Below are 13,146 nucleotides of genomic sequence, written 5' to 3'. Positions count from 1 at the left end.
TGCTCTTCAATGGGAACAAAAGGCTGAGGCGGCGGCGGCGGCCGCGGGAGGGCGAAGAGCGGGACGGCGGCCGCAGGGAGGTTCCGCGGTTCACACGTGGGCGGCTCGGCCCGGCTCGGCCACCCCATGTGGCGCTCGGCGCCTTTGTCCCCGCTGTCAGCGCCGAACCGGGGCGGCGGCGGCGCGCCCCGACCGCTCCCGCCGGCAACGCCCCGGCCACGCCCCCCCGCGCCCGGCCACGCCCCCCACGCCACACAATGCCCGGGCCCGCCCCACCCCCGCGCGCTCATTGGCTCCGCGCCGATCCCGCTGACGTCACCGGCGGGGCGGGGCGCGGCGCCCGATTTAAGGGGCGGTGAGGGGCGCGGCCGCCGCAGCGGCGAGTGCGGGAGCGGGCGGAGCAGGCGGTGGAGGCGGCAGGAGCAGCGGGGCGGCACCTTCGGACACCGGCACCATGCGTGAGATCGTGCACATCCAAGCCGGGCAGTGCGGCAACCAGATTGGCGCCAAGGTACGGACTGGCGATCCGCTCGTCCGCCCGGGACTCCGCGCGTGGGGCGGTGCCCGCTCAGCCGAGCTCCGCGTGTCCCGGGGATAGCGCTGCCGGGAGGGAGAATTCCCGGCTTCCCGCTGCGGAGCACCATCCCTGGGGTCGCCCGTCCCTGGGAGGGTCCGCGCGGGACGGTTCCCGGCTGTTCCACCTTAGGGGGAAGCCCGGTGGGGCTTCCGCGCCGTGGGTGCGGCATGGCGTGGGAAAGAAGCGTAGGGCGGGGGCATCAGCTGCTGTCCATCAGCCCTTCGCGGGCTGCAGGGCTCCCAGGCGGGCGGGGGAAGGGGCGCCGGGCAGTGCCACACCCCTCCCGTCGGTGGCGGGGGGAGTGTGCAGGGCGCGGTAGCGGCTCGGTCTGGCCGGGGGGCCGCGCCCACGCGCGGCAAATCCCCGCGCTCCACGTGGCGGGGATTTGACCGGGGGGCGAGAGAGGGGCGTGGCGGCACTGACCACCCTTCTGTCCCTGTAGTTCTGGGAGGTCATCAGCGATGAGCACGGCATCGACCCCACGGGCAGCTACCACGGGGACAGCGACCTGCAGCTGGAGAGGATCAACGTCTACTACAATGAAGCCACCGGTAACGCCCCTCTGTAATGAGCTTCCCGGGGGAGGGGGCAAAGGGTGTGCAGGCAGGGGTCCCCCAGCCCTCCCTGCAGTGGGAGACGCCCCAGCACAGCTTAAATGGCTGCTTTGTTTTCCTATTCCTGGAGGTTTCCAAATTCCCACAGCCTCCATGTCCTCAGCAGCAAATCGTGGGGAAGCGGATGGGAGCACAGCAGGGCTCCTGTGACACTGACTGCCGACTGCGGGGCTGTAATGCTGCTGCTGGTTCCTCCCACAGGTAACAAGTATGTCCCCCGTGCCATCCTCGTGGACCTGGAACCCGGCACCATGGACTCCGTGCGCTCCGGCCCCTTTGGACAGATCTTCCGTCCTGACAACTTTGTCTTTGGTGAGTGACTGTGGCATGGAGGAGTTCCCAGAGTAGGAACTCCACACACAGAAAAGGCTTGGAGTGGGCATGCAAGTGACCCTGGGGAACTTCAATCCCCATAGCAGAGTGGGGATGGAAGAGAGGGGAGGGGCCACGGGGAGGGGGCAGTGGCATCATCTGTGTTTGTCCCTGGGGCGCTAATGTGGCACCTGGCTTGTGGTCCGCCCTGTAGGTCAGAGCGGGGCTGGCAACAACTGGGCCAAGGGGCACTACACGGAAGGCGCTGAGCTGGTGGACTCTGTGCTGGACGTGGTGAGGAAGGAGTCGGAGAGCTGTGACTGCCTCCAGGGCTTCCAGCTGACCCACTCGCTGGGCGGAGGCACGGGCTCCGGCATGGGCACCCTCCTGATCAGCAAGATCCGGGAGGAGTACCCCGACCGCATCATGAACACCTTCAGCGTGATGCCCTCGCCCAAGGTGTCGGACACGGTGGTGGAGCCCTACAATGCCACCCTCTCTGTGCACCAGCTGGTGGAGAACACGGACGAGACCTACTGCATTGACAACGAGGCCCTGTATGACATTTGCTTCCGCACCCTGAAGCTGACCACTCCCACCTACGGGGACCTCAACCACCTGGTGTCGGCCACCATGAGCGGCGTGACCACCTGCCTTCGCTTCCCCGGCCAGCTGAACGCCGACCTGCGCAAGCTGGCGGTCAACATGGTGCCTTTCCCGCGGCTGCACTTCTTCATGCCGGGCTTTGCCCCGCTGACCAGCCGCGGCAGCCAGCAGTACCGCGCCCTGACGGTGCCCGAGCTGACGCAGCAGATGTTCGACTCCAAGAACATGATGGCCGCCTGCGACCCCCGCCACGGCCGCTACCTGACGGTGGCCGCCATCTTCCGGGGCCGCATGTCCATGAAGGAGGTGGACGAGCAGATGCTCAACGTGCAGAACAAGAACAGCAGCTACTTTGTGGAGTGGATCCCCAACAACGTGAAGACGGCCGTCTGCGACATCCCCCCTCGCGGCCTCAAGATGTCGGCCACCTTCATCGGCAACAGCACGGCCATCCAGGAGCTCTTCAAGAGGATCTCGGAGCAGTTCACGGCCATGTTCCGGCGCAAGGCCTTCTTGCACTGGTACACCGGCGAGGGCATGGATGAAATGGAGTTCACGGAGGCCGAGAGCAACATGAATGACCTGGTCTCTGAATACCAGCAATACCAGGATGCCACTGCCGATGAGCAGGGTGAGTTTGAAGAGGAAGGAGAAGAGGATGAGGCATAAAGTTGAGATGGGTAGGAGTTAAGTATAGTCTGAGCAGGCAAGTATTCATTGAGAGAAGGAATCTGTGCAGTTGTGCTGAAGCATGCATTTTTTAATTTGGTGCTCTCCACTGTTGCTTCTGTCAGCAGTTTTGTATCCTTGACTGTCCAATGTAACAGTAGTTGCAATATACTTCACAGTCTTCTGTTGAAATGGTTAACTTCTCAAACATAAAGGCTTTTTGTGTCCTAAACTGTCTCCTCTACTTTATTTCTCTCTAGATTAAGCAAGTAATTATTGTGTAGTTTTCTGTAGCTTTGCTTCTCAGTTTATTCCTGAACCTCAGTGAAAGGTTAAACTCAATAAAACAAGATTTCTCAGGCTGTGAATTTAGCAGCACGTGGAAACTCGTGTAGTAGCTCAGCTTAAGGTGCCAGGTAGTTTATAGAAACTGCTGTGTTTAACAGCTTAGCTAACTGTTGAGGCAAAAGCTGCTTTATCTGATAAAAACAAGTCACTGCACTTGAATCGTGCAATTCGTCTTTATGGACATACATGCTAGAGAGGTCAGAGATAAGGTATTGAATTCCACATTACAGGCTGTCAAAACTGATTTGACAGGAGAGCTGCAGGCTTCCCCACTGCCATCCAGCAGCTTATTTAACTTGTTCCACAGACTGTAGTACAGGCATATGGGTGGCTGACTGTGATTTGACTTGATGCTGAGCTCACTTCTCTTCCCCTCATCTCTCCTCTCTAAATACAAACATTCCATGCAGAGAAGCATAGGTTTGTACTAGCAGGCAACTTGAGAGCTCCAGTAAAAACCCAATTTTTTTCTCTTCAAGAATAAAATTTATGTTTCCCAAAAATAGCCACTAACCTGCCCTTAATTGTAAAGGGATTGATTCTACAGGGCAATCAATTCCCTTTAGGAGATAGGAGGTGATGGGCAGGTTTCTAGGCTCAAACATGTGTCCAGAGCATACCACACAATCTTAGTCACCTGTAGATCCCCTGACAACAGCTGTCTCCAAGTTACATGTTTACAGGGCAATTGTTTGCTCCTGGTCCCTGCAGCAGGAGATGAACCTCTACCCAGGCAGGGGAGAGCAGTGCAGCTGCGCCCTGCTGTGTATCTTTGCAAAGGTAAGTGTCATTCCTTTACAATGAGGAGGGGGGGGATTGGTGTTCCTAAGTTCTTATGGGATGCAAGAACCCTGAATGAATCTACAATGTTGTTAACAGTAGTTAGCAAAGTTTCATAGATCCTAATCCTCCTACAGAGCAAGAGTGAAATCCCTCCTGGAGTTTAGCAGTTACCCAGTATGTAAGCTTAGTCCTTAGTTCATCCAAATACCACTTAGGAGAGTGGTCCTGCACTAAAAAAAAGTGTTGCTATGAGAACTGCTACCAATGCTACAATTACTGCAGTCCTTACTGCTCTGAAAGAGCTGGTATTCACATGTGTGCAGCCTCTATTGTGAGCCTTTGCTGAAATGCTTGCAAGGCATTACTGGAAAAAAGAATTAAAAGGGAGCTGCTGTGCATAACTAATATCTTGCCTGTTTGAGTCCTCTGCGTGTGGACACTGCTCTGAATGTACGCTGTTCTTTGCTGATGGGCCTGGCTGCACTGGTATGTGTGGGACAACAGGCACTTGCAAAAGCTTTTCTCTCATTTGTAGGTTTGGTTTCTGGTGTACAGAGGAGTGAGAAGCTCTTAAACTACCTGGACTGTCAGTAAACAAATACAGCTGTGTATATCCACAACAGTACTTGTATTTCTTAACACTTGAGCCGTTCAAGGATTAAACATTAGACAAATTGAGGTTGTTTTAGTAACTGCTAAAACAACATGCTGCCTCAGGCCCTTTGGGGAAATAACACTGTGTCTGGTTGCCACAGTAACCTTGCCTTGAAATTACCTTGCTGGGTTGCACTTGAAACTGTTGATCATATAGCTTTGAGTCAGCAAACGAATCTAAACAGTTTCACTAAAAGAGAAGACCTTGATCTTTGATAGTAGAGATCTTCCTTTCAGCTGTGACACTGTAGCAGTTTTCACTAGTATTCAACATGTCTAGCATCTAATTCTTAGTGTAATTACACTCTGTCTCTAGCTAATCCTTAAATATAGCTACCCAAGTGACACATTTCACTACAGCTCCCTTAATAGAAAGTGGGACACCATCCTACATGGCTTGCTGTTGTTTGTCGTCTGTTTTTTTTTTTTTTTTCTTTTCTAGCGGAAAAAAAAACAGAAATAGAAATACTCTAGAAAGAAACATGTCCTTTCATAAATTCTACATGCCTTATTTGCCAATCATAATAATTAAAAATTAAAAATCAAGCCATCATTTCAGTAGGAGTTGAGAAATATAGGAAAAGAGGTTACTGAAAGATTTGAAGGGAAGGTTGAAAGCTTGGTAGGAACAGTAAGTCAAATATAAGGGAGGTAGAGTCTCATTCTGGGCCTGGGACTGCAGTACCTATTTTTGTTTATCTTTGATCTTTAGCTGTATTTATTGCCCAGGAGACCTTTCATTATAAAAACTGGAGCTGACTGCTATATGCCAAACAACAAAGATGCATCTTCACCGGTCTTTATGGTTGCAATTTTTCTGTTTCACAAAAAAAGCAGAACCACTGGAAGGATTTCAGACTAGGTTATCTGACTGCCTTAACCTCTCCTGGCTGTAGATTTATATTTGTCCATGTAATGAACAATACATTTAGGGTTAAAGGTCTTGCATGAGGCATCCTGACTGGAAGAAATGGAGATAGATAATACAAATTTAGTGGTCTGCAGATTAAGCCTCCTATAATGACTGATTTGTGTTGAGATGTAAGTTAATAGTATAGAGCAATTTATTCTCATTTCAATAGATCAGTTGTGGCCTGAAGGGAAGCATTCTCTTCTGTTGACAATTGGAGCTGATTGTGTTGGGGAAGGGAACAGACTCTTTTTTTTTTTATTTTTTAATTCCCTTTTGTTAAATGTGTGGAATTTTTAAGCATGTTAGTAGTGTCTTGACCAAGGAAGCAAATCGGTGCTTGACTGCTGTTAAGTGCAAGACGGTAAAGATAAACAAGGTTGTAAAAACAAGGAGGCAGCACGCAGGTTTAATTTACATAGAAATGGTAGGAGTCATGGTAGCACTGGGATGCCCTCTCTCCTAATTTCTCGAACTTCAGTCTAAACCATTGTAGCAACAGTGTGGTGGAAATATAATCCAGTATGTGGTTTGATATCTCAAAACTTGCAATGGGATTGTAAACTTAGATCTGTTTTCCAACGCATGTTTTCCAGTCTTTCGAGTGGGAGCAATAATGATTCTCATCTTCCCAAGATACATGAAGTGCCTATATAAATCAAAAATTTGGTTGCATTAAGTATTAAATGGTCCTGGTGGCCCATTCTGTTGACACGTGTATCCTTCCATAAGGTATGAGGTGATGAACAGAATAAACCAAAGTAGCAATAGGATTTAAAGCCTGAAGAAAGAAGATAATCCAGATTCTACTGAAATCACTTTCCACATACCCCTCCTCTCTCCCACTCAAAAGAACCCAAACACAACCCCCCACATCTCATCGTTTTATTACTACTTTTTTAAGAAGGGCTGTTAATCTATATTAGATTCTGCCTCACACTGGGAGGTGCTTTAACTACTGCTTTCTGTTTAATGAAGCCTAATATTTTTCATTGCTATTGTAGCTATGAGGAAGTAAAATCTTCTCTGGAGAAATCATGTGACTATCCCCTATTATTTGATACACAACTTTTCTCCCAAAGGATGTTATTCTGCTTTTCCTCTCCACATTAAAGCATAATGAACAAATTTCAGAAATGGTAGCCTGCACAGGAGTAATAGTTAACATTATTCCTCGAAGTCTGTTCATTGTAAGGAAGGCACTGTTTTTTGTTTACAGATAATCCCCTTCTCAATGGTCCCATTTGTTTTTTCAGCTGCTTCTACATTTCCACAGAACAAAGCTTGTGGCACCTTTGATGCTTTATATGTGCCTGGGGTAATCTGAGTAAAGGTTATTTTTCTCCCCCTTTCTTCAGCTAAAAATAAATCTCTACAGAGAAGGAGCTGATTTTGTATGTGACTTAAAAAGAAAAAAAAATTTGAGAATTTTTCACCTTCCAATAAAATCCATTCATACTACGCACCTGCCTTTTGATACTTCAGCGATCACCTGTCCTGGTCTGTTTGTTATTTATTAAAATGGGAAAGAGCAGACAATTTGTTCTCAGATACTCCCACTTAAATGGGTCTTATCTTTAGCTTGCCTACAAGAAAATTCAAAATTGAAGCATTTGGTCACAGGAAAATGCCTCAGGACATGATGGATTTTGGAAAAAGGCATTTCTTGGCCCCGAGTTTCCTGGACAGTTGTCCAGCTGGAGCCCTCTGAGCAATGGAAACCAAGGCAGAGGGAGGGTGTGGGGTTCACTGTGAAAGCCTGCCCATCCCCAGACATCCTGCCAGCAAAGGACACAGTGCAGATGACAACTCCTCTCCCTGAGAAGTTTGACAAGAAGTGAACTGTTTCCCTGCTCCTGGCTTCACTCCTATTTTAAGAGTTTTAATTGTGAATCTGCCAGAAAGAAAAATTGTGTCTCTTTGAAGTGTGTGTATAAGAAGGCTATCTATTTACAGTATCTAGGTAAAAAAAGAAATAATTTAATAATAGGTCATTCCCTCCTCCCCACTCAAAGTCATTTTTCCCTTACGGGCAGAATTCCACTTGTAAGGGAAGAAATCAAGTTAACTCTGTTAAATTGTTGTTTATTAACATTTGATTCTTCTAGTGTAGCGATTTTCCAACTGGTCTCAATTTATCCATCTGTCATCCTTTATAATCAGGTTATTTTTCTCACTAGGCCTCCTTGGAAAGCTTAAGGCATAGGTTTTTCTCTTTTTTCCTTTTTTTTTTTTTTTTTTTTTTTTTTTTTTTTTTTTTTTTTTTCCCTCACAATAATGCCTCTATCGTTAAGTTCAGTTTACACAGAATGTGCAAAAAACCACACTTGCTCCAGAGTGGCTAAAGTGAAGTGGCTACCCTGACAGAAGTTGTGTAGCTTATTCAGTAAAAGGTTCTGTGTTGTTTTGCAGTGAAAAATGTGTTCCCATTTTCCATGAATGTAATAGAAAGATATTGCCTGCCTCCATAGTGAATAATTAAACAGGGGTTTCAAGCAGAATTGAAATGCTCTCACAACAAGCTCTACAAAACTTAATGAAATTCATGCACTGAATTCTTACAGCATGCTTCTCTGCATGCAGCCTAATGCTGGTCTTATAATTAATAAATTTATTGTGTGGCTGTTTTTTTGAAACTTCAGCCAAGAAATTTCCAGCTCCACCCTAGCAGGCAGGGATTAGAGGTTTTATTGGATTGAGAAAACTGCTACATCCATAGCTGGGGCTGATTCAGTATTCTCCAACAGCCTAAAAGAATTCCTATTCCCCTTGCCCCTCTTCAGGTGTTACCTCTGTGTCATTTCCTCTACCAACTCCAGGGCATGTCTGACCCTTTTACCAGTCTTTTCTTTAACTCCACAGTTAATGACAGAAAACTGAGGGGGTGGAAGAAGGTTTTTCTTCTATTAGGTGGTGTGCCAGAGGGAGAACATGTGCAAAGAAGGAGGGAAATGTGGGCAGCTGGAAGGAGAGAGCAAAACAAGGTATTTGGTTGATTCAGCCACCTACTGCAACATCACCCTAAACTCTCCTGCAGAGAACGCCAGCAATTTTAAACAATGTACGCTGAATCCCACCACAAACTAAGGCATCTCTTAGCAAACCTCACAAGAAGTAGTTCAGAGTTTGCCCAGTGTCAGTTTGAGTTACAAGTAACTATCAGATTGCAAGAAAGCAAGGAGGCTAAGGAACAAAAGAAACAGTAACTAGAAGATCAAAGTCTCTATCTCTACCCTGTTCTCGATGACGTGCAGGAAGTGAACTGCCCTGGAAAATATGGTATCAGCATTTCATTTATATTGATGCTGGAATCTTAGTCATCTTTTGACTGGAGGACCCAATTCGTAGGGATGTGAGATGTGTTTCATCTACTGAGCAATCTAAAAAAGGTAGATGCAGCCTGGATGGGGGCAGGAGCCATCTGGCTGCTACCACATCACATCTGGTGTGCCAAAAGGAAATAATGAGGCTGCATTGTTTTGCTTTTCTTCTCAGTAAATCACTGCCTGATGATGATCACATTTTCTCCTTTTTGGAATCGTTTTGTGACATGTGATCATGTTTATTATGGTGACTTTGAAAGCCAGAGAAGCAAGATTCTGTTTGCTGTGTCCTGTACAAGCACATGCACAGAAATGCCTGACTCTCAGAGGTTATAATCTAAATCCACAAGAGGAGCCATATGGTGTGGAAGAAATATTAGATTCACTGAGAAACTGTTCTCCCTTCTAAAGGTGCATGGGTTATTTTAGAATTGACTGTGTTTTGAATTGCTCTGTAATGTGATTTTTCTCTCACACACTTATCCTCTCTCCTCTTTTGTTCTTGGCGAAACACATAGACCCTCAGGTATAATAAACACAAGTCCAGAGGGCTCTACAATGAAAGTGCTTTTGCTCATTCATAAAGACATGCTCAGCGTTGTTGTAGTTAATAGCTTCTGATGCCTGCAGTGAGTTGTAGTATTGAAATAAAAATAGATTTCCCTTTTAGGTATTTTATTATTAGCAATAAAATCACTTTCACAATCATCCCATCCTCTTGCTGGCAGAATATTCTTCTATCTTAATGCATATTGCAAATGATTAAGCATCATGTTCCAAAGGTGACTTCATACAGTCCTCATCAGCTGGTAATGTCATAGTTACCAGGTAGAAGGCAAACGATAACAAAATGAACAGAGCCTGCTCATTTGAGTACCAACAGAAGGACTCAAAAAGCCATGTAGTCTCTGATACAAATATCTGAGCAACGCATTATATCACCCATAACAAATAACTGAGAATAAAGCCGTGGGCAGACATTTTGTGTGCATGAGAAGCTTTCCTATCTGTACACTTGTGATTCTTTCTCAAACAATGGGAAATCACAGACAGACATGAAAATGTTGTGGGATCCCTGTTGCCTCCCTTGTGCATCCATCGCCAGGCTCCACCGTTGCCTTGGAAACTGGGTAGGCAGGGAGGAGGCTGTGGCAGAGTTTCAGCTGCTGAGGGGTCCACGGATGTTCCTGGGCACATGCCCTGCCTTTGCATGAACAGGAAAATTTTCACTTTCATTTGCTATTCTGACAACTTAGATTATATAGAGCTGTATTAAAAAAAAAAAAAAACCAGAACAATAGGGAACTCCCATATCTAAGTATCATTGATGGCTAAGATTTGTTAAAGTGTTTGCCATAAGGAAAGGTTCTGAATCGACATTCAAGTAATTGACATTTAGTTCGGTTCACTGTGTGTTCATGGATGCTCAGCATTGCTGAAGATGAAGGAACTTGTATGCATAAATATGTACTTCCCTCCAGGTACACAGAATAAAACCTGGAGCTACATCCCCACCTTGCAAGAAACAGTGGGAATCTACAAAGAGACCACTACTACAGTATCTAAGAATTAATTTCCTAATAAAAGAATTCTTAGTGGAATAACTCTAAAGGAGGTCACTGTGTGCATGTGGGAAGACAACATTTCAAGGAGTGTCCAGGTGTCTTCAAGAGAAGAATCATAATGCTTCAAGCCGGGTCTTTGTGGATGACCAGGAATATTCTGGCACCCAAAAAGCTCTTCAGTGTCTGTGTGGATCTCTCAGAGATACCAGAGATGCAGTTATGTTGCAGTTCCACCAGTAGTTAGATGTAACTGCCTGCTGCTGCCCAAAAAGGTGGGCATGCCTAGAGCAAGTACAAATGTATATGCATAAGTGGTGTGAACAATAACAAAAGCTGCCTGTGATTAAGTGTTGCCAAAATATGTCAAAGGAAAATACTGATGACAGCTGGGATATAAAGAACACAAACTCCTAAAGAATTTGGTGAAAAAATCTCAGTGCCAGCAGTGACAGTCCTGGATATTTGTGATTGCAAAAGCCACATGGAATATCACCATACTTAATTCCCTGTGTTGCTAAGCTTAAGCCAATCTGTGCTCATGACATTTCACAGCAGCTGAGGTTTCTGCACTAGGGAAGAAAATAAGCTACAGTTGATAAGAAAGTCAATTCACTGGAGCAAACTGAGAGCTACTTTTGAAAATACAGCCAAAGCACTTTTTCAAGGTCACAGCAGCCAAATTCCAGGCAAAGATATGGTACTTCTTTAGCCACTAGGATTTCCTGCTGTTGATGAAAAAAAAAAAATAAAGAGAGTGAAACTGGTGACATTGTGCATTGATTTATATTGTGTTAAGCATAGCTAACCTGAGTATTATGTAAACTATTCTGATCATTCTGACTTTATTCTTGATAGTGGTAATGATTTCCCACATCAATTATTACCTCACTTTTGCAAAAATCTTCTTGTTTTGAAGGTGTTGTAATTGCAATATAATGTTATACTGTAGTGAGAAACTGAGATGAATAAACTGTCAGTCTGGTGTTGCTGATCACACACAGCCTCCCATTCCTTTCTTTCCCTTTCATGCAACCACACAATTGTGGAGGTTGGACAGAACCTCTGGGATCATCTAGTCTAGTCCTTTACTTTGCCTGACAAGGTCAGCTAAAGGTTAATCAGGGTTGTCCCCTCCAGGGTTTTGACTGTCTCCAAGACTGGACACACCACAATCTCTCTGGGCAACCTGTACCAGAGCAAAGTGGGTTTGGGTTTGGATTTTTTTTTTTTTAATGTTCAGATTTCTGTATTTCAGTCTGTGTCCATCCGCTGATAATCATGTGATATCATGTGTTGCTCAGGCATGTCCACTGCCTCTCCTCCTGTCACTGCGCACCTCTGAGAGAAGCCTGGCTCCATCTTTTTTACTGCTTCCCATCAAGCATTTATACACACTGATAAAAATCCCCTGAGCCTTCTCTAGGAAAATTGGTCCCAGCTCTCAGCCATTCCTTGTATGACAGATGCTCCACTTCCTTAACTGCCTTCATGGCCTTTCAATGGACTGACTCCAAAATGGACATTTCTCTCTTATATTGGGGAGCCCAGAATTGGATGTAAAACTCCAGATGTGTCTCACCACAGCTTATCCCATTCCTTGACTTGCTGGTAACAATCTTCCTTAAACAAGGATGTTGCTGGACAACCCTTGCTGTTAAGACACACTGCTCACTCATGTTCAACTTGGTGTCCACCAGGATCTCCAGGCTGGTTTTGGTCAAGCTTCTTTCCATCTGGGTGGTCCCCAGCATGTACTGGTTCAATGGGTTGTTCCTTTCCAGGTACAGGACTTTGCACTTCCCTTTGTTAAACTGCATGAGGTTCCTGTCAGCCCATTTCTCCAGCCTACTGTGGACACTCTGGATTGGCAGCATAATCCCCTGGTGTGTCAGACCCTCCTCCCAGTTTTGTATCATCAGCAGACTTGCTGAGGGTGCACTCTCTAGCCCTTTAACTCACTAATGAAGCAGTTAAATGGTGTTGGCCAAGGATCAGCCACTGGAGTATGGCACCAGTGTCTGGCTTCAACATGAATTTCATGTTGCTGATGTTAAGCCCTTCAGCTTGGCAGTTCAGCCAGTTTCCACTCCATCTCACTGTCCATTTATCTAGGCCATACCTCATCAACTGGCCTACAGGGATGTTATAGGAGACAGTTCAAAAGCCTTCACAAAATAAACAAGGTTAACTATGCTGAGCCTGTTGATACTTGGCAAAGTTTTAGAGCTTGCACCACCATGCTGTCCCGTTGGTGCTTTAATGTTGTGCTTAAGGTGAACTCTCTCCAGTTCCATTATGCTGAACACAAGGTACACTGTTTTGCATCCTCTTTACCAGCTTATTCCTTGCTTCATTTTGGGCTGTCATCTCCCTTCCCTGCTGCTAGTGTAAAGCTGTCCTCAACCGGGTGGCCAGATGGGTAGCAAAGTTATTTTCACTTCTGAAAAAAAAATTAAAGCTGTGACTCAAGTACTGTTTTACAATCAAGTTCAATAGTTTCTGCACAATCGATTACAGAGTCCGCTGAAATTTATTTCAGATGTTCTTGCCTTGGCAGCAGTGCAGACACAGGTGTGTATCACAGCTGGTTCAATTATATTCTCCTTGTTGTCCTTGAACTGTCCCTCCTCCCTTGGTCATCCACCATGTACTTTTCTCAGGTTTTGTTTGTTTGTTTTGTGTTTTTGTTTTTGTTGTTGTTTGTTTGTTTTTCTATGAGAAATCAAGCAGTGATGCTACTAGCAGGATTCAAAGTTTTCCAAAATGAGGTGTGTGGCAGGTGTCT

General features: G+C 46.0%; 1 protein-coding gene across 1 annotated transcript; it reads left to right on the top strand.

Annotated features, from left to right (window-relative positions):
- Positions 1–363: 363 nt before the first annotated feature.
- Positions 364–3,010, top strand: LOC137478535 (tubulin beta-2 chain). The gene is made up of 4 exons (XM_068198567.1): positions 364–511; positions 1,020–1,128; positions 1,393–1,503; positions 1,718–3,010. The coding sequence occupies exons 1-4, from the start codon at positions 455–457 to the stop codon at positions 2,776–2,778; spliced, it is 1,338 nt and encodes a 445-aa protein (XP_068054668.1). The 5' UTR covers positions 364–454; the 3' UTR covers positions 2,779–3,010.
- The last annotated feature ends 10,136 nt before the right edge of the window (positions 3,011–13,146 follow it).

This window comes from Anomalospiza imberbis, chromosome 1, assembly GCF_031753505.1.
Source record: "Anomalospiza imberbis isolate Cuckoo-Finch-1a 21T00152 chromosome 1, ASM3175350v1, whole genome shotgun sequence".
NCBI classification, from domain to species: domain Eukaryota; kingdom Metazoa; phylum Chordata; class Aves; order Passeriformes; family Viduidae; genus Anomalospiza; species Anomalospiza imberbis.
The sequence above is the reverse complement of the archived record's forward strand: the minus strand, read 5'-3'. Positions and strand labels throughout refer to the sequence as shown.

What these genes read in the sequence shown, in the direction of transcription:
- LOC137478535 (XM_068198567.1), top strand. Translation starts at nt 455, where the DNA reads ATGCGTGAGATCGTGCACATCCAAGCCGGGCAGTGCGGCAACCAGATT. An exon ending in GCAACCAGATTGGCGCCAAG is followed by an intron (nt 512 to 1,019) that starts GTACGGACTGGC and finishes CTGTCCCTGTAG; the next exon opens with TTCTGGGAGGTCATCAGCGA. An exon ending in TCCTGACAACTTTGTCTTTG is followed by an intron (nt 1,504 to 1,717) that starts GTGAGTGACTGT and finishes TCCGCCCTGTAG; the next exon opens with GTCAGAGCGGGGCTGGCAAC.